Source organism: Microtus oregoni, unplaced genomic scaffold (assembly GCF_018167655.1).
Source record: "Microtus oregoni isolate MIOR12 unplaced genomic scaffold, Mior012 000011F_ref0000422, whole genome shotgun sequence".
Classification (NCBI taxonomy): domain Eukaryota; kingdom Metazoa; phylum Chordata; class Mammalia; order Rodentia; family Cricetidae; genus Microtus; species Microtus oregoni.
Genome location: NW_024543070.1, coordinates 16,542,899 through 16,570,608, shown reverse-complemented (window position 1 = coordinate 16,570,608; position 27,710 = coordinate 16,542,899). Strand labels below are relative to the sequence as shown.

General features: G+C 45.5%; 1 protein-coding gene across 15 annotated transcripts in view; it reads left to right on the top strand.

Annotated features, from left to right (window-relative positions):
* Positions 1-27,710, top strand: part of LOC121453419 (protocadherin gamma-C4) — a 725,389-nt gene that overhangs the window by 599,234 nt on the left and 98,445 nt on the right. Inside the window, exon 1 of one of the 15 annotated variants that reach the window (XM_041660187.1) lies at positions 1,317-3,850. The exons of 10 other annotated variants lie outside the window; for them this stretch is intronic. In XM_041660187.1, the coding sequence (XP_041516121.1) occupies positions 1,427-3,850 (2,424 nt within the window). In that variant the 5' untranslated portion in view covers positions 1,317-1,426. Of the gene's footprint in view, positions 1-1,316; positions 3,851-7,266; positions 9,748-12,706; positions 15,172-17,852; positions 20,369-24,231; positions 26,707-27,710 lie in introns of those variants that run through there. 4 more of the 15 variants (XM_041660201.1, XM_041660186.1, XM_041660199.1 and 1 more) reach the window with 4 other exon arrangements.

Sequence of the window (27,710 nt, the reverse complement as noted above, 5' to 3'; positions counted from 1 at the left end):
GTTTGAACATTGGTAATATGGTTCTTTGGTTTTGTTTTAATTCAATACTAATTTTAAACAATCCATATCTTATGTATTAGCCATGTGAATTAAGTAGCCTCCTATAGCTGAATGGTGGTGGTGCACACCTTTGATCCCAGCACTCAGAATGCAGAGGCAGGCAGTTCTCTCTGAGTTCAAGGCCAGTCTGGTCTACAGAGAAAGTTCCAGGACAGACTCCAAAGCTACACACAGAAACCCTGTCTCAAAAATAAAATAAAATAAAAATAGCCTCCTACAAGAATATGGTTGTGTTAAAAGCTCTGAGAGGACCAGAGCTATTTTACTATCATCAATTTTGAGTGATTTTAAAATGCATCTTGACTATCAGCACTACCAAAGCTAGCTAACTGGGCTTGATGAGCAAATGCCTGGTTTATTTCAGTCTTTCACCTGAGCATCCTGAGGCCATATACTTTGAACAAATAAAGCTTTTCACTGTAGAAAAATCCATCAGCTTCTACTCTCACCATAGTCATTTATTCACGGGAGCTGGTCAACTAACTGTGGAACATCAGGAAATCAGGAACTAAAGGAACTTTAGATCTACTTACCATGCAAATAATTAGCACCAAGCTAAGCTGTCAGAGAGTTTGACCATGTATTGAGTTCTGAATCCTCATGGAAACAAATCCACAAGATCACCTGGCTGTTTTGTCATCTGCATATATCATCCATGTCTGATCAAACAGCTATCGAAGTGGCAGTTGTCAAGGGGAAAGAATAAACCAGCAGAGAGAGTCCGATGTAAAATATCTACATTTTTAGGGAGAAATAAACTGAACAGAGCTCCAAACAAATGGTTCATCAACAGAAAATTCTACAGAGAAGGTAACACAGTCTATAAAGATATATTTGCAGTGTAGAATTACCATACAGACTTAAATAACGTTTACATGTTTGCCTACAAAAGCTTAATTTTCTCTAACTAAAATGTGAATTGGTGCCCAAGAACGTAACTCCAAAGTTGCTCCGTGAGATGTTTTTAAAAGCATTTGGATTTATCAAATAGTCCATACCTTAAAATACATCTTTAAAGTATATTCGTAGTGTCCGGAGTGTAGAAAAATAAAGAGAAGTTTTGAAGAAGTAAACAGCTTTCTGTAAAATCAGTTCATTTTGCTTCAAGATGGTGCAGTAACTTAAAAAGGACTCTGCGTGCCGCTGTTCACCAACCAGGAGAAGATGGTGCCGCTCAGAACCACCGAGTTTACAGCACAAAGGGCAGACTGGTACTAGCCCTCCTCCGAGCTGCGCCAAGCTCAACCCTTTAATCAGCTGGATTCCCTGCTTCTCTTTCGCACCCTGGGGGTCCAGGAGGACACAATCGGGTCCTGAGGCACATTCCGAGACCTCTCAGGGTCTGAGCAAAATCCACAGGACAGCAATGGCGACTGGGCAGAGGGGCGCGGACTACAGAGGATTCCTGCTGCTCTCCATCCTTCTGGGGACCGGTTGGGAAGCCTGGGCAGAAAAGATTCACTACTCAGTGTTTGAAGAGACAGACAAAGGATCTTTTGTGGGAAATATCACCAAGGACCTGGGACTGCTGCCTCGGGAACTGGCGGAACGCGGAGTCCGCATCATCTCCAAAGGTAAGACCCAGCTTTTCTCTCTGAACTCGCGGAGCGGCAGCTTGGTCACCGCGGGGAGGATAGACCGGGAGGAGCTGTGCTCCCAGAGCCCGCAGTGTCTCATAAGCTTTAACATTTTGATAGAAGACAAAATGAATCTTTACACTATAGAGGTGGAAATAATGGATGTTAATGACAACGCCCCCAGATTCTTAACGGAAGAAATAAACGTAAAAATCATGGAGAATGCAGTTCCTGGGATGCGGTTTCCACTAACTGAGGCTACAGATTCAGACGTGGGCACGAACTCCCTCCAGAAATACCAGCTCAGTCCCAATCGCCACTTCTCCCTGGTTGTGCAAAGTGGAGATGATGGAACTAAGTACCCGGAACTGGTGCTGGAGAAGGCTCTGGATCGGGAAGAAGAGGGGGTTCACCACCTGGTCCTCACGGCCTATGATGGCGGAGACCCACCTCGATCTGGCACCGCCAGCATCCGCGTGACAGTGGTGGATGTGAACGATCACACGCCAGTCTTCTCTCTGCCCCGCTATCAAGTGACGGTCCCTGAGAACGTGCCAGTAGGCACAAGACTTCTCACAGTAAATGCTGTCGACTTGGATGAGGGAGTCAATGGGGAAGTGACATATTCTTTCCGGAAAATAACTCCAGAACTTCTACAAATATTCCACCTGAGCTCTGTCACAGGAGAATTATCGACTTTAAAAGGTCTGGATTATGAAGAATCCAGCTTCTATGAACTGGAAGTTCAGGCTCAAGATGGTGCTGGTAGTCTGACCAAAACAAAAGTACTGGTCACGATTTTAGACGTGAATGATAATGCCCCAGAAGTGACCGTCACGTCTGTGAGCAATCCAGTCCCTGAAGATACACCGCCTGGGACAGTGGTCGCTCTTTTCTACCTCCAAGACAAAGATTCAGGAAAGAATGGTGAGGTGAGCTGCTCCTTCTCAGAAAAGCTGCCTTTTAAATTAGAGCGATCGATTGATAATTATTACAGGCTGGCCACTGCCCAAAACCTGGACCGGGAAAAGATGTCTATGTACAACATCACACTGAAAGCCACAGATGGCGGAATTCCTCCTCTGTCCACAGAATGTCACATATCCATTCATGTGTCAGACACCAATGACAACCCACCCACCTTCTCTGCTTCCTCTTACACCATCCACATCCCTGAGAACAATCCCAGAGGCGCCTCCATCTTCTCAGTGACGGCACAAGACCCTGACAGTGACAAGAATGCCCAAGTCACCTATGCTTTAGCTGAGGACACCATCCAGGGGACCCCAGTGTCTTCCTATATCTCCATCAACTCTGACACTGGTGTCCTATATGCACTTGGATCCTTCGACTATGAGCAGTTTCGGAACCTACAACTAAGAGTGACTGCACGTGACAGTGGGGACCCACCTCTCAGCAGTAATGTGTCACTGAACCTCTTTGTGCTGGACCAGAATGACAATGCCCCTGAGATCCTGTACCCTGCTCTCCCCACTGATGGTTCCACAGGGGTGGAATTGGCTCCCCGTTCTGCAGAACCTGGATACCTAGTGACCAAGGTGGTGGCTGTGGATAAAGACTCGGGCCCAAATGCTTGGCTGTCCTATCGGCTGCTTAAAGCCAGTGAGCCAGGGCTTTTCTCAGTGGGGCTACATACAGGTGAGGTGCGCACAGCAAGGGCCCTTCTGGACAGAGATGCACTTAAACAGAGCCTTGTGGTAGCTGTGCAGGACCATGGCCAGCCCCCACTCTCAGCCACTGTGACGCTCACCGTGGCTGTGGCCAACAGCATTCCTGATGTTTTGGCAGACCTGGGCAGCATCAGGACCCCTAGTGAACCTGATGATTCAGACATCACTCTCTACCTGGTGGTGGCAGTGGCCACTGTTTCCTGTGTTTTCCTTGTCTTTGTCACGGTGCTATTGGCTCTCAGACTGTGGCGTTGGCACAAGTCACACAGGCTGCCGGCTTCAGGTGGTGGGCTGGAAGATGTGCCCGCCTCACACTTTGTAGGTTTGGATGGGGTTCAGGCTTTCCTGCAAACATATTCCCATGAGGTTTCACTCACCTCAGACTCTCGAAAGAGCCACATTATCTTCCCTCAGCCCAACTACGTGGATACTCTTATCAGCCAAGCCAGCTGTGAGAAAAGTGATTCTTTGTTAACATCCATAGATTTTCAGGAATGTAAGGGAGAAGCTCCAAGTGTGCAGGTGAGTTCATGTCTTTGATTTTTCTGTGGGCCTGTGTGTATGCAGTATTCTCGTGACATCAGGTGTCATCTTCTATTGCTTTCCACCCTGTCTATAGAGGGAGGGTCTCTTATTTAAACCCAGAACTGGGCAATTTGACTAATGTGGCTAGTCAGCTTGCTCTGAGATTTCCTGTCCCCCATCTCTTGTGCTCTGGGATCACACGTGGGCCACCGCGACTACCTGGCACTTATGTGGGTTCTGGGGATCCAAACTGTGATTCGCACACTTTCAAGTCTAGCAATTTATCCATGAGTCATCTCCTAAGGCCCATCTGCCTTTATCTTTATTTCCACAAGAATTAAATTTTGCATCAACTGTCTCTATCATTTTTCAAAGACAAACACTTGAAAAATGTAGATAAAAACCATTAAAATATATCAGAAAAGGTTACCATTTTATTTCAGTAGTTGTACTTTAGCAAGAAGCACATAGGTTGTGATCTCTTTTAATTAAACCCTGTGTATACGAATGTGCCTAAGTAAACTAACATGTTTCTGTGCCGTCTACCTACTTTCCCCCTAGTGTTCTTAACTCAAATATTATCTAAATGAAATGAATTGTTGAGTCTTTCTCTCTGGCTACCTTCTTGGGATTCTTCTTAGAATTCAATTCTATAAAAAAAAAAGTGTTAATGGTCTTTTCAACCTAAAGCATTTCTCTGCTTTGCTTCTATCTCCGTGTAATTCAACTCAGTGACCTTAAAAAGCATGATTACTTGCTCAACTATGTAGAGCATACTCATCTCACAGAATATTAGACAGATGCTTCAAGATGAAATGTGTCCAGCTGGGAAGATACCTTATCCAGTAAAAAGCTTCCTGCACAAGCATGAATACCCGAGTTCAATTCTCAAGTATTCACCACTAACATCTGTATAAAATAGACATGGTGTCATGCAGAAGATACAGGCATGGTGGTGCACTTCTGATCCCAGTGCTGGGGAGGCAGAGACAGGCAGATCTCTGGGATTAGTCCCGCCAGCCTAAACCAACTGGTGAAGCCCAGGTCCCAGTGAGAGACCCTGACTCAAAAAATATGTTAGAAGGCTCCTGAGGAACAATACCTGACATTCACCTCTGTCCTTCATACACACACCCACACACACACACACACACACACACACACTTCACACACACCACACACACACCACACATACACACACACACTTCACACACACCACATACACACCACACATACACACACCACACACACACCACACACACACCACACACACACCACACATACACACACCACACATACACACACCACACACACACCACACACACACACCATACACACACACACATGCACACACACCACACACACACATGCACACACAGTTCACATAAAAGAATAAAATGTGGCAAGCACCACTAACATCTGTATAAAATAGACATGGTATCTAATAACACAATAAAATTAATTGGTCATGCTGGGCAGTGGTCACACACCTTTAACGCCAGCACTCAGGAGGCAGAGGCAGGCAAATCTCTGTGAGTTTGAGGCCAGCCTGGACTACAGAGCGAGTTCCAAGTTAGCCATGGCTACAAGGAGAAACTATCTCAAAAATCCAAAAAAATTTAATTGGTCAAAATAGATTAAATTTGTCAAAGAAGGTGGCATTTCAAGGTAGGCGTGGTGGTTCTGCTTGATTGCAACCTTCGGGAGACAGAAACAAGACCTCTAGGCCAGCTTCTTCTTCATTCTCAACCCCCAGTATCTTTTCAAGTGTCGTAACTCTTTTGGAGAAATAAACAACTGCATTCTTCACACACTAATGTATTCTTTTGGTGGCTCTCCAGCTGAAGTGTCTGTGGGGACACTGGGAAAGCTGGTCCTATGAAATAACCCTCTCATGCTCTCAAACCCCACGCCATATTCACTTTCATTTATCTGCTCTGCTGGGGGACAAAAGACTAGAAATTACTAAGTTTGGGGACTGACTACTTCCATATTCTTTCACGGAATGTTTTTATTGCAGTGCTGTATGTTTTGGTATTTTCCATATGAGCAAGCACTTAGTAGCATAAGAGAATATTTCACTTCTGTGGTGTTCTGTTGTGTGACCAGTTAGTGAGAATATTACAATATTACATTTTGTGAAGAAAGGCATACTGTTGTAAATAGGGTTTCCAGATATAATCAACATGTATTAGATTCTCAAATACATTTCTAAACAAAGAGAAGAAGTCATCACTAAACTCGGGGAGCTATTGAAAGCATGCTCTCCAGGGAGGTTTCCCCTCAATTCTGAAGTTATCTTGAAATATAAAGCAAGTGCATAAGAAGGGACCAGTACTGGAGTTCTATAGTCTTTAGTTCCTGAGCACCACAAAGTAAACCATTGTTCCCTCGGTGATTTGAGTGTTGATGTTATGGTTTATAGTGAGAATAACTGTAATGGGAAATGGGGTGCCTAACAGTTCAGCCTGTATCATTTCTTTACCGGAGGTAGTGGAAGTGAGAATCACATAACAGTACTGTGAGGCAATTGTTCAAAGTATTTTTGCAAAATTAAATGAGTTGAATGATGAGTATGAATTGCACCTGGATCAAAAAAAATTTCATCCAGACATGGTGGTGCACACCTTTAATCCCAGCATTTGATTGGCAGAAGCAGGTGAATCTCTGTAATTCAACATCAACCTGGTGGACATACTTCCAGGACAGCCACTCTATGTAGATAGACCCTGTCTCAAAAGAAGAAAAGGGAGGGGAATAATAAAGGAAGCAGAAGAAGGAAGAGGAGGAGGAAGGAGGAAGAGGAGGAGGAAGGAGGAAGAGGAAGAAGAAAAGGAAGAGGAAGAAGAGGAAGAAGAAGAAGAAGAAGAAGAAGAAGAAGAAGAAGAAGAAGAAGAAGAAAAGACTGACCCTCTCAGAAAATGAAGTATAAAGTAAATCAGACTGGATATGCCTAAAAAAGTAGATAAAACATTTGGGATTAAAAAAAGAAGGAAATTTATACCACCATATTGCTGCTCAATAAATATGCAATGTTATTGCTCCCTGAGATTATTTAGGCCAAGACTTGTTCCAGTCATGTTTGGCTCACTAGTGGAGTATTAAAGATTTAAGCACACTTATATCAACAGATATTATGCCTGTAGAGACATAATCCTGGAAATTTTTGCTAAAAAGCATTTCTGATAATAGATGTTGAACGTTATTTAATGTATGGAAATTACTAAAAAACGCCTAACAACAGAGGCTGCAGTTTCCTACTGTGGACTTTGGGTGCCGCTGTTGGCCAGTCTGGAGAGCCTGAAGCGCCACTTCTCGCGCAGCCGCAGAGAGCTTTCCGAAGAGCCCTTTCTCCGCCTTATCCTTTATACCGCTTCTTCCAAGCAAAAGAAGAATCGATTCGTGAACTAGAACTGGCATCAAAGACCATTTGGAGCCAGGAATATCCGCAGCACGGAGCTTCCTCGTAACCCGGCGTCTCCAGGTTGGTGAGCGAGCAAACGGGAACAAGAAGAATGTGGGAGGGCGCTGCCGAAAGGCGCCGGGTACAGAGGCGGCCAATGCTCCTTCCTTTCCTGCTGCCTTTGTTCTGCACTGCGCTCTCTGAGCAGATCCGCTACAAGATCCCCGAGGAAATGCCCACCGGCTCGGTAGTGGGGAACCTCGCCAAGGACCTGGGCTTCAGTGTCCAGGAACTACCGACGCGAAAGCTGCGTATCAGTTCCGAGAAGCCTTACTTCAGTGTGAGCGCAACCAGCGGGGAGTTGCTAGTGAGCAGCAGGCTGGACAGGGAGCAGATTTGCGGGAAGAAGCCGTTGTGTGTTCTGGAATTTGAGGCTGTTGCTGAAAATCCGTTGAACTTTTATCACGTGAGCGTGGATCTTGAGGACATTAATGACCACATGCCAAAATTCACGCACACATCCTTTGAATTGCAAATAAGTGAGTCCACAAAACCAGGGACACGATTTATCTTAGGATCCGCCTATGATGCAGACATTGGAACCAATTCTCTGCAGAATTACCAGCTGAGTCCCAGCGATCATTTTTCACTTGTGAATAAAGAGAAGTCAGACGGTAGTAAATACCCTGAAATGGTACTGAAGACACCTCTAGACCGGGAAAAGCAGAAATCCTACCACTTGACCTTGACTGCTTTGGACTTTGGGCGTCCACCCCTCAACAGCACTGCACAGATACAAGTCCTAGTGACTGATGCCAATGATAACCCTCCAGTGTTCAGCCAAGATATATACAGGGTGAGCCTGCCAGAAAACGTGCACCCGGGAACCACCGTGCTTAGGGTGGCTGCCACCGATCAGGACGAGGGTGTCTATTCCCAGATCACGTATTCTTTTAGCGAAGCTGGCCAGATCACACAATTTAACCTGGATTCTAATACCGGGGAAATTACTACTCTGGATACATTAGACTTCGAAGAAGTCAAAGAATATTCCCTTGTTTTGGAAGCAAGGGATGGTGGGGGAATGATTGCACAATGTACTGTGGAGATAGAAGTCCTGGATGAAAACGACCATGTCCCCGAAGTGTTGTTCCAGTCTCTGCCGGATCTCGTAATGGAGGACGCTGAGCCAGGAACACACATCGCTCTGCTTAAAACCCAAGACAAAGATTCTGGACGCAATGGAGAAGTTATCTGCAAACTAGAAGGAGGTGTTCCATTTAAAATACTCACTTCCTCAAGAAACACATATAAATTAGTGACAGACGGGGTTCTAGACCGCGAGCAGAACCCAGAATACAACATTACTATCAGAGCCACCGACAAGGGTGAGCCGCCCCTCTCTTCCAGCTCTAGTGTCATCTTGCACATTGGGGACGTGAACGATAACGCTCCAGTTTTCACAAAGGTTTCATACCTGGTCCATGTAGCAGAGAACAATCCACCTGGAGCCTCCATCGCTCAAGTTAGCGCCTCTGACCCGGATTTAGGGCCCAATGGCGATGTTTCCTACTCCATCATAGCCAGCGACCTGGAACCTAAATCGCTGTGGTCATATGTGACCGTGAACGCACAGAGCGGAGTGGTGTTCGCGCAGCGCGCCTTCGACCACGAGCAGCTCCGCTCCTTCCAGCTGACACTGCAGGCCCGCGACCAGGGCTCGCCCGCGCTCAGCGCCAACGTGAGCATGCGCATACTGGTGGGCGACCGCAACGACAACGCGCCACGCGTGCTGTACCCCACGCTGGAGCTCGACGGCTCTGCGCTCTTTGACATGGTACCTCGTGCTGCCGAGCCCGGATATCTGATCACCAAAGTGGTGGCGGTGGATGCCGATTCCGGACACAATGCCTGGTTGTCGTACCACGTGCTGCAGGCCAGCGATCCCGGACTCTTCAGCCTGGGCCTGCGCACTGGCGAGGTGCGCACAGCGCGTGCCTTGGGTGACAGAGACTCTGCGCGACAGCGCCTTCTGGTCGCTGTGCGTGATGGTGGACAGCCACCACTCTCGGCTACAGCAACGCTCCACCTGATCTTCGCTGACAGCCTGCAGGAGGCCCTGCCAGACCTCAGAGATGACCCACTGCCCCCTGACCCTCAAGCCGAGCTGCAGTTCTACTTAGTGGTGGCCTTGACCTTGATTTCTGTGCTTTTCCTCCTGGCTGTGATTCTAGCCATCGCGCTTCGACTGCGACACTCTTCCAGCTCCTCTGTCTGGGGCTGCTTTCAGTCAGAAGTTGTGGTTCCCCCCAACTACAGCGAGGGGACTTTGTCGTATTCCTACAACCTGTGTGCTGCTCCCACGGGGAAGGCAGAGTTTAATTCCCTAACATGTAATGATCAGTTGAATTCAGGACAAGATATACTTTTTGGAGATTCAGCGGGAGCCTTGTTTCCACTTTGTAATTCCAGTGAGTCAACGTCCCATCAGGTGAGTTTCCTGCGAGTATAATATACTCTTTTCTACTTACTTGGCCATATTCTCAGGAAATATATACTTTTCAGATAGAACCAGTTCTTAAGGCAATGCTGGTGAAGAGTTGGTGGTGTGGTTCAGTGTTAGAGCACCTGCCTAGTGTGCTGACTCAGTCCCTAAGACCACCATGAAAAGTTTAGTGGGTTAAAAAGTGCTCGTGGGGGCTGGAGAGAGACTCAGCAGTTAAGAGCATTGGCTGCATGGCGGGTGTATCGCAGCTGACAATTTTCTGTAACTGCAGTCCCAAGGGATCGGACTCCCTCTTCTGGCCTCTGAGGGTACCAGGCACACACAGGGCACAGACACACATGCCAACAAAACCAAATACATTTAATAGATAAATAATCCTGAACAGTGATCATCTAATTCTTCAAAGAATAAAGTATGAGCACTTCTGTGCCTTATAGGTATGGCTTACCAAACTCAAATGATCAGAAAGTGGTCTTACCTACAATGTGAAAATTTACTGACTCTCCCTAGAATTTAGTGAGAGTTCTCCATGAATTTTCTTCCTGTTGCTTAATACAATATAAGATGAATACTTGTTGTAGCTTAAACATACTGTAATTATAAAAGCAGTCATGGAGCTGGGTGTGGTGGCTCATGTCTTTAATCCCAGCACTTGGGAAGTAGAGGCCGGTGGATCTCTGGGTTTGAGGCCAACCGAGAGTTACAGTACTGCCAGGGCTACACAGAGAAACTCTGTCTAGAAAAACCAAAACAAACGAACAAAAGTCATTGAGGTTCAGCAGTTAAGAACACTGGCTGCTCTTTCAGAGGACCTAGGTTCAAATCCCAGAACCCATATGTTGCTTCACAACTGTCTGTAAGTCCAGTTTCATGAGATATGACGCCCTCTTCTGGTCTCCAAGATGAAAGACATGAAAGTGGTACAGACTTTCATGCAAAGAAAATTCCATACACACAAAAAGTCACTGAAATGATCCTTAAAGAAAAAAAGTATTTTCTACTGATGCATCTGTTATAGTTTCTATAATCTGTTTGCTTCATGTGATTAATTCCTTTCCCACCAAAGACTCCCAAAATAAGATCTCTTAAGCTTAGCTTTATGTCCATGTCCCCTTGGACATAATTTTGTGCAATATGTTATGTGTGGACAGTTACTTAGCAAAAGGTTTAGTATTCATCAGAAGATCAAAAGGTTTAATACTATATTATATACAATGCCAGAATTTGGTAAATGAAGGCAGGGCTAGCCAGGACTATGTGAGACCCTTTCTAAACGAACAGCCCAAAACCCAGAAGGTCAAAAGCAGTCTGTTATTGCTGGAAGTGGAGGTTTTTGAGTTTCTTTGTACTGAAGCTCATTCAGTAGGCTCCCCCATTGGAGACGAGATGAACAATGCTTTCGCTCTGTTTCTCCCTGACACATTCCAACATGTAATTTTAAAAATTATTACTAGTATTGCTTGTAAATAATATGGGGTAGACATGCGGGTCAGAGGACAACGTTGTAGATTTCATTCTTTCCTTCTACCTTTTATATGGTTTCCAAGGATAAAACTCATGTCACAAGGTTTGGAAGGCAAGTGCTTCTGTCTGCTGAGCCATCTGGATGAACTCTAGCAGAAAATTCTCTGTCTTTTCATTGTTCTCCTACACCAAAATATGTAGAGGCCTTCTACAAATTTAGACTATCTCTAGGAGAAAAGTAATCTTGAAGTTTTTCAAAATTTTAGCAAAACTTTCAAATCTGATGTGCATATAAAAAATAATATATACAAAAAGTCATAGTACATTGTGTCACTCCTGCTGGGCAGTCTATAGCACCTGCTTCAGTTACTGACCACTTCAAACTACCGATGGAAAGCATTTTTGTAGTGGCATTTACTGTTTGGCTTCTTGTGATAGTTATGCGTTCCTCACTCTTTGTTGTTCTGTGGGTGAAAGCTGTAGTAGTGGAGCTAACCGTGTGTGTGTGTGTGTGTGTGTGTGTGTGTCCCTTAAACAGTCATCTCATTTAAAATGTAACTATTGCCAGGCTTGGTGGTACACACTTTTAATCCCAGCACCTGGAGGCACATAGATGGAGCTCTGAGAGTTGGAGACCTGGTCTGCAGAGCTAGTTCGAGGACTCATAGTTAGACCCTGTCTCAGAAAACTAGCCATAGAGCTTTGCTTTTGTGTCTTTATCTGTTCCTTTCAAGTATCTATTAACTAGGAAGAAAACCATGATTTAAATAAAATAACAAACCAGTATAATCTCTGATTTAAAAAAAAACAACTTGAATTGTAAAGTATTTGTCCTGTTAAAATTTCACAACCTTAATATAAAAACTTATCGGTAATTAAATAACATTTAGAAAGGAATTGTAAAAGCATCAACTCTGTGGAAAGCTACTACAACGGTTGGTTTAAACCAGCAAAAACAATCTTCAAATAATCATCTTTAAAGGATCTGTTCTAGTTTTAAATTAGGGTTCTTAATTAAACCGTATGTATTGAAAAGTTTCTCACAAAGCTGGGAAACATCGGGAAATAAAACTACCCTGTTTTCTTTTGGGAGTGAATGTAAACCGCCATTTGATGCAATGTTAATCCACAGACCAAATAATTAACATAATCACACTTTATCACACACACGTTTGCACTTTCTTCTGAAATAAATATTTAGGAACAAATTTAAAATTAAAGTAATGAAAAGCGCCTAATAAAAGCTTAAGAAACTGCGTCTGAGTGCAGTAACACTTTAGGACTCTAAGCGCCGCTGTTCACCTGCTGGGAGAGAAATGCACCCGAAAAGCCATCAGATTCTCAACGCTGACAAAATCAGACTGGCAGATTCCAGAGTCCAACTGCGGAACTGCGGTGAAATTCCGTCCCTAGGTTTGTGGCTCTCCAGCTTTCCGTAAGATTACTGTTCCCATCACCGCTACCAAAAACCCAACCGCCTACGCCCAGTGAAGACTGGGAGGATTCTTGTACGAATGAACAATGGCTGCTTCCAAAAATCAACACCGGCAAAGCGGGCTGGTCCTATTGTGTACGCTGATGGGGACGCTGTGCCAGATCGCGGTAGGACAGATTCGCTACTCGGTTCCAGAAGAGACAGAAAAAGGCACGGTCGTGGGTAACGTCTCCAAGGACCTGGGGCTGGAGCCCCGCGAGCTGGCGGAGCGCGGGGTCCGCATCGTCTCCAGAGGTAGGTCGCAGCTTTTTTCTCTAAACCCGCGGAGCGGCAGCCTGGTCACCGCGGGCAGAATAGATAGGGAGGAGCTGTGCGCCCAGAGCGAGCCCTGTCTTGTAAATATTAACATCCTAGTTGAGGACAAAGGAAAACTCTTTGGGGTAGAAATCGAAATAACTGATATTAATGATAATAATCCGAAGTTCCATGTTGAAGATCTGGAAGTGAAAATTAATGAAATCGCTGCCCCCGGAGCACGGTACCCACTCCCAAAAGCAGTTGATCCAGATGTGGGCCTAAACTCCCTCCAGAGTTACCAACTCAGCCCCAACCAACACTTCTCTCTGGATATGCAAAGAGGAGACCAAGGGGCTATAAACCCAGAGCTGGTGCTGGAGCGCACCCTGGACCGAGAGGAAGAGCCCATTCACCACCTGGTCCTCACCGCCTCCGATGGCGGCGACCCGCGCCGCTCCAGCACAGCGCTCATCCAGATCACAGTGTTGGATACAAACGACAATGCCCCTGTTTTCGACCAACCGCTTTACCGCGTGAAAGTCCTTGAGAACGTGACCCCGGGCACCTTGCTGCTTACAGTGAGAGCTAGCGACCCGGATGAGGGTGCCAATGGGAAAGTGACATATAAATTCCAGAAAATTAATGACAAACAGTCCCTGTTATTCCATCTTCATGAAATCACCGGAGAAATATCAGTAGCGAAAACTCTGGACTATGAAGAATGTTCATTATATGAAATGGAAATACAGGCCGAAGATGTGGGTGCGCTTCTGGGGAGAAGCAAAGTGATAATTATGGTAGAAGATGTAAACGACAATCGGCCGGAAGTGACCATTACATCCTTGTTTAACCCAGTGCTGGAAAATTCTCTTCCTGGTACAGTAATTGCCTTCTTGAATGTGCATGACCGAGACTCTGGAAAGAACGGTCAAGTTGTCTGTTCCACACACGAGAACTTACCTTTTAAATTAGAAAAGTCAATAGATAATTATTATAGATTGGTGACATGGAAGTATCTGGACCGAGAAAAGGTCTCTGTCTACAATATCACGGTGATAGCTTCAGATCTAGGAGCCCCACCTCTGTCTACTGAAACTTACATTGCCCTGATTGTGGCAGACACTAATGACAACCCTCCTCGTTTTCCCCATACATCCTACACGGCCTACATCCCAGAGAATAATCTGAGAGGTGCCTCCATCTTCTCCTTGACTGCACACGACCCTGACAGCCAGGAAAATGCGCAGGTCACTTACTCTGTATCTGAGGACACCATACAGGGAGCACCTCTGGCCTCTTACATCTCCATCAACTCAGACACTGGCATCCTGTATGCACTGCAATCTTTTGACTTTGAGAAGATTCAAGACTTGCAGTTTTGGGTTATTGCCAGTGACAGCGGAAACCCACCACTCAGCAGCAACGTGTCATTGCGCTTGTTTGTATTGGACCAGAATGACAATGCTCCTGAGATTCTATACCCGGGTCTCCCCACAGATGGCGCAACTGGTGTGGAACTAGCACCCCGCTCTGCAGAGCCTGGATACCTTGTGACCAAGGTGGTGGCGGTGGACAGAGACTCGGGACAGAACGCCTGGCTGTCCTACCGCCTGCTCAAGGCCAGTGAACCTGGGCTCTTCTCCGTGGGGCTGCACACGGGGGAGGTGCGCACTGCCCGGGTCCTGCTGGATAGAGATGCTCTCAAACAGAACCTGGTGATGGCAGTGCAGGACCACGGCCAGCCTCCTCTCTCCGCCACTGTAACGCTCACTGTGGCCGTGGCTAACAGTATCCCTGAAGTGTTGGCTGACTTGAGCAGCATTAGGACCTCTGGGGCCCCAGAGGATTCTGATCTCACCCTCCACTTGGTGGTGGCAGTGGCTGTTGTCTCCTGCGTCTTCCTTGTCTTTGTCATTGTCCTCCTAGCACTCAGGCTTCAACGCTGGCAGAAGTCTCGCCAGTTCCAGAGTTCCAGAGGTGGATTGCCCCCTGCACCTCCCTCACATTTTGTGGGCATCGACGGGGTACAAGCTTTTCTGCAAACCTATTCTCATGAAGTCTCCCTCACTTCAGGCTCCCAGACAAGCCACATTATCTTTCCTCAGCCCAACTATGCAGACATGCTCATTAACCAAGAAAGCAGTGAGAAAACTGATTCCTTACTAGCATCCATAGATTTCCATGAGAGTAAGGACGAAGGCGCGTGTGCTCTGGTAAGTTCGCTTCTCTGGCTCTCATAGCAATTTTGAGATATGCTAAGACTTGTGTGTGCATTTAAATGATGGCAATGTCAAACTGAACACTTAAGTGCTGAAAAGATTGTTTTCAAGGGAGTTGTGTTAGTTATCAGAGTGCTTGCCTAGCTTCCCCAAACCCTGAGTTTGATCCACAGCATCACACAGACTGCGCAGGGTAGCACATGCTTGTAATCCTAGCCCACGGGTAGGGTTGGTGATGGCAGGAGGATCAAAAGTTCAAGTTCATCCTCCAGTATTTTATTAAGTTCAAGGTTAGCCTGGGTTATGTGAGACTCTGTCTGAAAACACCAAAAAGACCCATGCCAAAAGCTTAGACAAGACGTTGTTCAACCTTTAAACATCCCTTTGCCCTTTCACTAATCATCTACCACACACAGTTTTCTACTTGTGCACGTGTTTGTTCTAAGTTAGTACTACAGAAAAGTAATTGGTGTGTCCAGATCCTTAGTCGTTACCTCAGTAATCATCAAATATGTCACCATTATATTAGTCTGCAAGTAGGCGCTGCAAGATTTCTCGACTTTAAGCATCTTTTGAGGCCTGCTTTCTTCATCAGCGTTCATCAAACTCAAACCACATGCACATTTTACAATACAGAACTTGGCAGGGGTGAAACCTGTGCATGAATGTTGAGTGGACGTGTATATAAACCTTTCCGGGTCTGTACCAATGGAAATATGGAATCTAAACCCTCAACTAGTGATTAATCTCCCTCCAAAGGAAAAGTAACAAAATCTAAACTTAAACTTTCGGCAGGGGAGGGGGTGGCACATGCGTTTAATCCAACACTCATGAGGCAAAAGTAGGTGGATCTCTGTGAGTCTGAGACCAGCCTGGTCTACAAGACAAGTTACAGGACAGCCAGGCCTGCTACACAAAGAAATGCTGTCTTGATAAAACAAAATTAAGAAAGGAAGGAAAAGAAGAAATGTTCATAAGATACTGAAGAATCTGTTTCAGCAGACTGACTTACCTGAGCATTTTAGGCTCCACATCCATCTGAAATGGTGAGATGATAAACAAATTCCAAATAAGTTACCAATTTCAGAGAAAAAAAAACATTTCAACTAAACTATACACATTAACTGTGTTCCTTCTTGTAGCATTTGAATAAAGCTAACTCCTAGTTTGTCACCAGTCAAAAATGGAAGACAAGATAAAGCCTTTGTGATTGTTGAAAAGGATCTTTCCCAAGGACGGTGCAGTGTTCCAGCCTATGTTATATATACACTGGAGTAGAAATTAACTTCATGCTTTCTATAACATCTGGGCACACATTCATTTGATGAGACAACTACATAATTAGCACTTTGTTATTTTGTTAGGGGTAAAGAAAGTTGTCTCTTGTCTAGTGTGTGCAAAGTATTGCTTTGATTTCCATCACTTAAAAAACTAATTAATTAATAGGATATAAAGTTAAACCAAATATCATTATATTCAGTAACTTTATGTGTTGGGCCTACTATGAGTTCAATTTCTCCAATTTCAAAGTCATTACATTATAATAGTATAGTGCATGGATAAAGGAATAATTTTTTTTTTATTTTTCGAGACAGGGTTTCTCTGTAGCTTTTTTGATTCCTGTCCTGGAACTAGCTCTTATAGACTAGGCTGGCCTCGAACTCACAGAGATCCGCCTGCCTCTGCCTCCCGAGTGCTGGGATTAAAGGTGTGCGCCACCACCGCCCGGCTAAAGGAATAATTTTTGCAATATTTTGCAAATAATATTTGCAACACAAGTAAAATATTGTGTTGCAAATAGCTAATAATTTCCCCAGTAATTTTTAGAATAAATTAATGTAATATAAAAAGTAGGATAGAAACTATATAATTTGGAAATAAGAAAAGGAGGAACTTAGCAGGCTGTACTATATCTGGGCTACATCACTAAGACTGTCTTCTCAAATGAATATCTCCTAAAGAAGTAATGAAGATTCTCTTTGTTTTTATAAAGAGAATATTGACATTTCCAGGAAGAAAGGACATCTGAGGTAGGGGACAGATCTGCCCAACCATAAAATTAATAATAATAATTAGCAACAGTACTGATATTTCCAAACATTATGAAACAGCATTGATTACTTAGAAATATTGAAAGAATTATAGAAATAAACAAAAGAGGAGTGAGAGTAGTTTCAACACAACAGCCAGCAAGAAATAAATTTGTGACAATAATAAGATAATAGACTCTGAGTGTAAGACTAATGTCACATTAGTTATTAAATTCTCACTCAAAAGGGTAACGCTTTGCTTTAGGTAAAAGCACAGTGAATGCAGTGACCAAAGAATGGACCAACATATGTAGGTTTGTATAAAAACCATGTGGTACTTCCAACAATATTGAAAGAATAAAAAGAAATATGAACGAGGTGTTTAACATCTGTTGCTCAATATTTGAACATTAAAATATGACTTATTTAGTTAGGAACAATTGTATTATTAGTTGAAAAAAGAAAAAAAACTTCAAAACAGCAGAGGCTGCAGTTTCCTACTGTTGACTCTGGGCGCCGCTGTTGGCCAGTCTGGAGAGCCTGGAGCTCCATATCTTGCGCAGCCGCAGAGAGCTTTCCGAAGAGCCCTTTCTCCGCCTTATCCTTTATACCGCTTCTTCCAAGCAAAAGAAGAATCGTTTCGTGAACTAGAACTGGCATTAAAGTCCATTTGGAGCCAAGAATATCCGCAGCACGGAGCTTCCTCGTAACCCGGCGTCTCCAGGTTGGTGAGCGAGCAAACGGGAACAAGAAGAATGTGGGAGGGCGCTGCCGAAAGGCGCCGGGTACAGAGGCGGCCAATGCTCCTTCCTTTCCTGCTGCCTTTGTTCTGCACCGCGCTCTCTGAGCAGATCCGCTACAAGATCCCCGAGGAAATGCCCACCGGCTCGGTAGTGGGGAACCTCGCCAAGGACCTGGGCTTCAGTGTCCAGGAACTACCGACGCGAAAGCTGCGTGTCAGTTCCAAGAAGCCTTACTTCAGTGTGAGCGCAACCAGCGGAGAGTTGCTAGTGAGCAGCAGGCTGGACAGGGAGCAGATTTGCGGGAAAAAGCCATTGTGTGTTCTGGAATTTGAGGCTGTTGCTGAAAATCCGTTGAACTTTTATCATGTGAGCGTGGATCTTGAGGACATTAATGACCACATGCCAAAATTCACGCACACTTTTTCGGAGCTGCAAATAAGTGAGTCTGCACAACCGGGCACCCGATTTATATTAGAGGTAGCAGAAGATGCGGATATTGCCTTAAACTCGCTACAGAATTATAAACTCTCTCTTAGCCCTAGTTTCTCACTAGTGAATAAAGAAAAACAAGATGGTCGTAAATACCCAGAATTGGTATTGGAGAACACTTTAGACCGTGAGCAGCAGAATTTCTACCGATTAGTCCTGACTGCTTTAGACGGCGGGAATCCTCCCCTAAGTGGCACCACTGAGCTGCGGATCCAGGTAACTGATGCCAACGATAATCCTCCGGTGTTCGACCAGGAAGTGTACAGAGTTCGCCTTCCGGAAAACGTGCCCCCAGGCACAACTGTGCTACAGGTGACAGCTACCGACAAGGATGAGGGCGTGAATTCAGAGATTACTTATTCCTTCTACAGAGCTGGGAAAGTGTTCAGTCTAAATTCAAAGAGTGGAGAAATTACAACCCTGAGGACACTAGATTTTGAAGAAATCAAAGACTATTCTATAGTGGTGGAAGCGCGCGATGGCGGAGGCCTGGTTGCTCAATGCACAGTTGAAATTAACATTCAGGATGAAAATGACAACAGCCCAGAAATTACAGTTCACTCTCTACTCGAAACAATTCCAGAAAACGCAGCGCCGGGTACACTAATTGCATTGATCAAAATCCACGACGGAGATTCCGGGGAAAACGGGGAGGTTAATTGTGGACTAGACGGTGAGGTGCCCTTTAAAATCACCTCATCTTCCAAAAACTCGTATAAATTAGTAACAGATAGAACCTTAGACAGAGAGCTTACCCCAGAATACAATGTCACCATCACCGCCATTGATAGAGGCAAGCCACCCCTCTCCTCCACTACAAAAATCACCCTACACATTGGTGACGTCAATGACAACACTCCGCTTTTCCATCAGACATCCTACTTGGTGTATGTAGCCGAGAACAACCCACCTGGAGCCTCCATCGCTCAAGTCAGCGCGTCTGACCCGGATTTGGGATCTAATGGCGATGTTTCCTACTCCATCATAGCCAGCGACCTGGAACCTAAATCGCTGTGGTCATACGTGACCGTGAATGCACAGAGCGGAGTGGTGTTCGCGCAGCGCGCCTTCGACCACGAGCAGCTCCGCTCCTTCCAGCTGACACTGCAGGCCCGCGACCAGGGCTCGCCCGCGCTCAGCGCCAACGTGAGCATGCGCATACTGGTGGGCGACCGCAACGACAACGCGCCACGCGTGCTGTACCCCGCGCTCGAGCCCGATGGCTCTGCGCTTTTCGACATGGTACCGCGCGCCGCCGAGCCCGGATACCTGGTCACCAAAGTGGTGGCGGTGGATGCAGACTCGGGACACAATGCCTGGCTGTCGTACCACGTGCTGCAGGCCAGCGATCCCGGACTCTTCAGCCTGGGCCTGCGCACTGGCGAGGTGCGCACAGCGCGTGCCTTGGGAGATAAAGACGCGGCGCGGCAGCGTCTGTTGGTTGGTGTTCGCGATGGTGGACATCCGCCTCTCTCGGCCACCGCCACGCTGCTTCTAGTATTTGCTGACAGCCTGCAGGAGGCCCTGCCAGACCTCAGTGACCGCCCACTATCCCCTGACCCTCAAGCCGAGCTGCAGTTCTACTTGGTGGTGGCCTTGGCCTTGATTTCTGTGCTTTTCCTCCTGGCTGTGATTCTAGCCATCGCGCTTCGACTGCGACACTCCTCCAGCCCCTCTGTCTGGGGCTGCTTTCAGCCTGGACTTTGTTCTGAATCTAGACCTGTGGTTCCCCCCAACTACAGCGAAGGTACTTTGCCATATTCCTATAATCTGTATGGTGCACATGTCGGAAAGACAGAATGTAATTTTCTAAAATGCAGTGAGCCATTGAGTTCAGGACAAGGCCTTCTTGGCCCTGAGTCATCGGGGGCCTTGTTTCCACTTTGTGATCCCAGTGAGCCGACTTCCCACCCGGAACCTCTAACACCGGTGAGTTCCATTGAATCTTTTGCTTCTCTCTTCCTGAACGCCCCAACTATCTTTAGTTACATGCCAATACAGCACGTTTTCTGGTCGTGTTAGTCCTCTTCAAACAAGTTAAAATGGCTCAAAGTTCTATTTCCTTTCATCAGTGAAGATGACGTGAACTGTGATATAAAATGAGCTCCAGAAAAAAAATGTAAAAGGTTGCGGGTGTACGGTGTAGTGAAACCTACACACAGTACTGAGAGTGTGTGCTGTTAGCTTCACAACAGAGTAAGTGGAAAGTTTTTTCAAAGTGATTGAAATTTACCTGTTGATTTTCACTTTTTTTGAGACAGAGTCTTGCTTTGTAGTTTCTAGGGTGGTCTTGATTCATGACTCCCTATGTATCCCAGGCTGGCCTGGAAGTTATTATACTGTGTGTCAGAGGCCAGCCTAGAACTGTCTCAGTCTCCTGCAGGCTGGATTATAAATCTGAACCACCATTCTTTCTAATTTTGGTTTACATTGGCAAACATTAAATTTAGAGTACATAGTAATTTGCCAGGTAGTAAGTGGCACAAGCCTTTAATCCCAGCACTCTGGAGGCAGAGGCAGGTAGATCTGTTCGAGGCCACCTGGTCTACAGAGGAAGTCCAGGACAGCCAGTGATCTGTTATACAGAGAAGCCCTGTCTCAAAAACAAAAACAAAAAACAACAACCACACAACCAAAAAAAGTTACTTCATCCTTTAAGCATGAAACCACTCATTGTTATCCCTCTTTACTGACTTCACTGCGAGCTCCCTTTCTTGTGTTTATTTCTCATAGTTAGCGTCTTAGACTTACCTAACAAAGTCAGGCTTTTTGACTCCCCTAAAAAGACGTGAAAACTACTTGTGTGTTTGTGGAATGAAAGAGACTTGCTGAGTTCTTCAGACTCATCTCACTGAGTTCTATCACTTTGGGGGGGGGAACTGTGAGATCCTACAGGAAAGAAAAGATTGGGGTTGGGATGCAGTGGTGGAGCACTACTTACAGGACGGGGTGCAGTGGTGGAGCACTACCTACAGGACGGGGTGCAGTGGTGGAGCACTACCTACAGGACGGGGTGCAGTGGTGGAGCACTACTTACAGGACGGGGTGCAGTGGTGGAGCACTACCTACAGGACGGGGTGCAGTGGTGGAGCACTACTTACAGGATGGGGTGCAGTGGTGGAGCACTACCTACAGGACGGGGTGCAGTGGTGGAGCACTACCTACAGGACGGGGTGCAGTGGTGGAGCACTACTTACAGGATGGGGTGCAGTGGTGGAGCACTACCTACAGGACGGGGTGCAGTGGTGGAGCACTACCTACAGGACGGGGTGCAGTGGTGGAGCACTACTTACAGGATGGGGTGCAGTGGTGACTGATATGAACCACTATGTGGGTTCTCTAGAAGAGAAGCCAGTGCTTTTAACTGCTGAGTCATCTCTGTTTAGCCCCTTCCTCTAATTCTTTTTGTTTTGGTTTTGTCTTGGGTATGGAGGTTTTGGTTTTTGAGACAAGTTTTCTCTGTGTATGGTTGTTCTGTAACTCACTCTGTAGACCAGGCTAGTCTCTACCTCCTGAGTGCTAGGATTAAAGGTGTCACCACCACCTGGCTACTTTCCTCTGATCTTTTATATATAATCTTTGAAAAAGGAAGGGTAAGGAGAAAATACTGGATTCATCTTATAATTTGAAGTCACAAAGGTTTTCCCACCATGCTTGTAGTGGGTTCTGAGTTAGTGCTTCTTAAAGGCCAAAGCTACTAGTTAGGTATGCATACAAGACTGCCATCTCATATTACATCTTTGTTTGGTTTCCTCTGACAGTCATAATATAGTATATGACATCTTTAAGAACATATTGCTTCTTTTCATAACACCACTTACCACTTACTTCTTAGTCGTAGACATTCATTCTGTATTTTGTGTTCTTTTCACTAAATTATTACTTAACTTTAAATGAACTTTAGAATAAGAAGTGTATGATTGCCAGGCATTGGTGGCACACACCTTTAATTCCGGCACTTGGGAGGCAGAGGAAGACGGATCTCTGTGAGTTTGAGCAAGCCTGATCTACAAGAGCTAGCTCCAGGACAGGTTCCAAAGCTACAGAGAAACTCTGTCTTGAAAAAGAAAGAGTGAATGCCCACTTTAAAATTTAAGAATTTCTTGCTTCCTTTCTCTTCTTCTTGTCCTGGGGATTGAGCTCATGACCTCATACATCTAGGCGAGTTATTTTCTAATGGGCCATATCTCAACCCTTGAACTGTGTGAAGGTTGGGGATGTAGCTCAGGGGTAGAACACTTGCCTAGAATGCTGAAGTTCTCGGTTCCATCCCCAGCAACACACACACACACACACACACACACACACACACACACACTGTCATGATGAAGGATTGAACATTTCCTTTTTTCAAATGTTAATTTTTATTTTCCCAATACCTGTACATGCATCATACATTCACATCAAAAGCTAAATCTTTTGTGAACTAGTGGAAAGGTTTAAATGGTCACATGAATGTGAAGTTTAAAACCTTAAACCTTGTGACAGCACATATTTTGTCCCAATTCTTAGGAGGCAGAGGCAAGTAGGATCTCCATGAGTTTGAGGCCAGCCTGGTCTACAGAGTGAGTTTCAGGACAGCCAAGGACTACACAGTGAAACCTAGTCTTTAAACACACACACACCTCTATCTTGTTAAGATTTTTATATAAATAGGTAAGGTAAGAAATATATAAATATCATCCAAGTAAAATTTTTGTATAGCACAAAAGTTTTAAAGAAACTATGAATTTTATCATTAAGATTGATAAATTTATTATATCTTCAAAGTAGGTACTCCATCTATATATTCATTTAGTGTAATCATGACCCATACTTGGTGGTGTGTGCTTTTAATCCCAGTACACTGGAGGCAGAGACAGGGGGATCTCTGTGAATTTGTGACCAGTCTGGTCTATATAGTAGTTCCAGGACAGCCAGGGCTACATAATGAGGTCCTGCCAGGAAAAATAATGGAACCAATATAATTATGGAATAAACATGTATATCATACAAGTATAAAGGAAATGATGGATATTACATAACATTCATATCAAAATTATGTCTAAGAGTTGTAAAGACATGCAAAACAAAGCACCACAGAAATAAAATTATAACAATTTAGAGAGTGTGTACATCCAAAATTTAAAGTGAATTAGGTTAACATTAAGCTAAAACTCTTCAGAGAGTTAATGCGGAAATATTATTCCACTTCATTTACAACTCAGATATTCACAAATTGTCATTGTTTTTGCAATATAAATACAAGAAAATGCCTAGAAAATCTAAAATCACAATAAGAATCCAATACTATTTTCATCAATCATCTATAATCAAATATGTCACGGGGGAAGGGATTCACACGAGTAGAACCACTCCAGAGGCTGAGGCAGGAGTATTGCTTGATTACAAGCCTTCAAGACCAGCCTAAGTGACTCCATTTCTGTAAGACACTTTCTCGAAGAAACAAAAGGAAGTTAAGGATGGAGGAATGGGTGGATGAAGAAAGAAACAAAGAAAGAAAAAAGATTGGGAAGAGGGGAAGGGAGAGGGGACAGAAGGAGAGGAGGCTTGAGAAAGGAACAGAGGGAAGGAGGGTGTAGTAACCATTTAGGACTCTGAGCGCCGCTGTTCACCAACTAAAAGAAAAACTCCGCATTCCATCCGGATTTTCGCGTCAGCAACTACACAAAGCCCTGTGTATCCTACAAACTGGTTCCCCGGCAAAGCTCAACCTTTTAACTTGGAGTGCTCTGGCTTTCTCCTGAGGAATAAGTATCATCGGACAATTGTAGGAAGAAAAGAAGAGACTAGGGAGTAAGTGAGCACAAAAAGCATTCTGAGAAAATTCCGGAGCAAAAGCAACAATGGCTGCCGGCACCAGACGCCTGCCCTGCAGAAGACTGATCCTCCTTTGCACGCTGCTAGGGATGCTGTGGGAGGCCAGGGCCAGGCAGATCCGCTATTTGGTACCAGAAGAGACAGAAAAGGGTTATATGGTGGGAAATATCTCTAAGGACCTGGGACTGGATCCCCGTGAGCTGGCGGAACACGGAGTTCGCATCATCTCCAAAGGTAAGACTCAGCTTTTCTCTCTGAGCCCGCGGAGCGGCAGCTTGGTCACTGCAGGCAGGATAGACCGGGAGGAGCTGTGTGCCCAGAGCACACCCTGTCTCCTAAGCTTTAAAGTCCTAGTTGAAGACAGAGTGAAACTTTATGGGGTGGAAGTAGAGGTGCTTGATATCAACGACAATCCGCCGAAATTTGAGGCTGAAAATTTGATAGTAAAAATCAGCGAAATCGCTGCCCCCGGAGCACGGTACCCACTCCCAGAAGCGGTTGATCAAGATGTGGGCATAAACTCCCTCCAGAGTTACCAGCTCAGCCCCAACCAACACTTCTCTCTACACCTGCAAACTGGAGACGACGGAACTATAAACCCAGAGCTGGTGCTGGAGCGCACCCTGGACCGAGAGGAAGAGCCCATTCACCACCTGGTCCTCACCGCCTCCGATGGCGGCGACCCGCGCCGCTCCAGCACAGCGCTCATCCAGATCACAGTGTTGGATACAAACGACAATGCCCCTGTTTTCGACCAACCGCTTTACCGCGTGAAAGTCCTTGAGAACGTGACCCCGGGCACCTTGCTGCTTACAGTGAGAGCTAGCGACCCGGATGAGGGTGCCAATGGGAAAATGACATATAAATTCCGGAAGATTAATGACAAACAGTCCCTGTTATTCCATCTTCATGAAAATACCGGGGAAATATCAGTAGCGAAAGCTCTGGATTATGAAGAATGTTCATTATATGAAATGGAAATACAGGCTGAAGATGGTGGGGGACTGAAAGGGCGGACCAAACTGGTAATTATGGTAGAAGATGTAAACGACAATCGGCCGGAAGTGACCATTACATCTCTGTTTAGCCCCGTGAGGGAAGATGCGCCTCCAGGGACTGTAATCGTTCTTTTCAATGCTCAAGACCAAGACTCGGGAAAGAACGGTCAAGTTGTCTGTTCCATCCAGGAGAACCCGTCTTTTAAATTAGAAAATTCAGTAGATGATTACTACAGGTTGTTGACAACCCAGACTCTGGATCGAGAAAAAGCTTCTGAGTATAACATCACAGTGACGGCAACAGACAGGGGAACCCCATCCATGTCCACAGAAAGTCACATCACCCTGTACGTAGCTGACATCAATGACAACCCACCTGCCTTCTCTCAAACTTCATACTCAGTCTATGTCCCTGAAAACAACCCCAGAGGCACCTCCATCTTCTCGGTTACTGCCCACGACCCCGATGACAGTGAGAACGCTAAGGTCACATACTCTTTGGTGGAGAACACCATCCAGGGAGCTCCACTCTCCTCCTACGTCTCCATCAACTCCGACACCGGTGTGCTCTATGCTCTGCAATCCTTTGACTATGAGCAGTTTCGAAATCTGCAGATGCAGGTGAGGGCAAGCGACAGCGGACATCCCCCACTAAGCAGCAACGCGTCCCTGACTGTGTTTCTACTGGATCAGAATGACAATGCTCCCAGGATTCTGTACCCCTCCCTCCCAACCGATGGCTCCACCGGTGTGGAGCTGGCTCCCCGCTCAGCAGAGGCCGGCTATCTAGTGACCAAGGTGGTGGCGGTGGACAAAGACTCGGGACAGAACGCCTGGTTGTCTTACCGTCTGCTCAAGGCTAGTGAGCCCGGACTCTTCACAGTAGGGCTCCGCTCAGGCGAAGTGCGCACGGCTCGGGCGCTGCAAGACAGAGACGCACTCAAGCAAAGCCTCGTGGTGGCTGTCCAGGATCATGGCCAACCCCCTCTTTCTGCCACTGTCACTCTCACAGTGGCTGTGGCAGACAGCATCCCCGACATCCTGGCTGACTTGGGTAGTGTCGACACTCCTGCAGACCCTGATTCTGATATCACACTCTACCTGGTAGTGGCAGTTGCTGTGGTCTCCTGTGTCTTCCTAGTCTTTGTACTTGCACTGCTGGCCCTTAGGCTAAGGCGCTGGCACGCTTCGCATCTGCTACAGGCCACATCAGGTGGATTGACTGGGGTACCACCATCACATGTTGTGGGCGTGCATGGGGTTCAAGCTTTCCTACAGACCTATTCTCAAGAGTTCTCCCTCACACCTGACTCTGGGAAGAGCCACCTAATCTTCCCGCAGCCCAACTACGCAGACACGCTCATCAGCCAGGAGAGCTGTGGGAAAAGCGAACCTGTGTGCAGCTCAGTTGAGTCCAAGTTTCCCATTGATGACACTCCTTTGGTTCCTGTGAGTTTGGGTTTTTTCCCTTTATTAATTTATGATAATTAGCTCTCTGTTTTCATGTTGCATAAGTCGATGTTTACGTATTTATAACCACTCAATTTTTCACTGAGCCTAGTCTTTCAGTTGATTGGTCGGACATCACTGATATGATTTTGACTTTTTTATTATAAAATTCTTGTCAGTAGGGGCGGTTCCTATTTTCCTGCATGGCTAGAACGGCTTGGTTGGTCATGGTGACTCTCTACTATCTCTCCAGCTGGAGTTCTCTTCCTGACATTAAGTGGTCATTGTTCCTCATGCCCCTCAGTGTAGTTCTCGCTCCTAAAATAGTTTCCAGTGTGACACTTCCGTAAGGGTGAAATAATAGGTGATCCTTTCTTGGAGAAACAGCTGAAACCCCACAGTCTCTGCCCCCAAATTTCTATTTTGTGACAGGAAAATACCTCAATGAACTATTGTTTTTCAGACCGTAAGTTTGAAGAAATTATTTATGCTAAAGATCTTTTCTGAGGCCAGGTGGTGGTGGCACACACCTTTAATCCCAGTGCTCAGGAGGCAGAGGCAGGCAGATCTCTGTGAGTTTGAGGCCAGCCTGGGCTACAGAGTGAGTTCCAGGACAGGCTCCAAAGCACACAGAGAAACCCTGTCTCGAAGAGCAAAACAAAAAAGAAATCTTTTCTGAGGGTGATTCAAGTTTCAGCTATGATTCCCAAACCCCAGCAAAGTCTTTTTGTCTTTTCTTCTTTTAATGCTGAAAATTGTAGAATCCTTTACAGTAATGACATTAAAGGCGTGGGTTTCCTAGTGCTATAGTGTCAAGTTATGAAAAATAGCTTCACACTCTTCTTTCAAGTGTATGCTTGCGCAAGAGAAGTTGCTAATATGAGGAATTAAAAATTTGTCAAATATAGGAAATTAAAATTTTGTCTCCAGCTCAATTTGCCAACCTCAAGAAGTAGTTAGAATGTAAGTTAGAAACTGGTATCCGAACCTTTGCAGAAGAATCT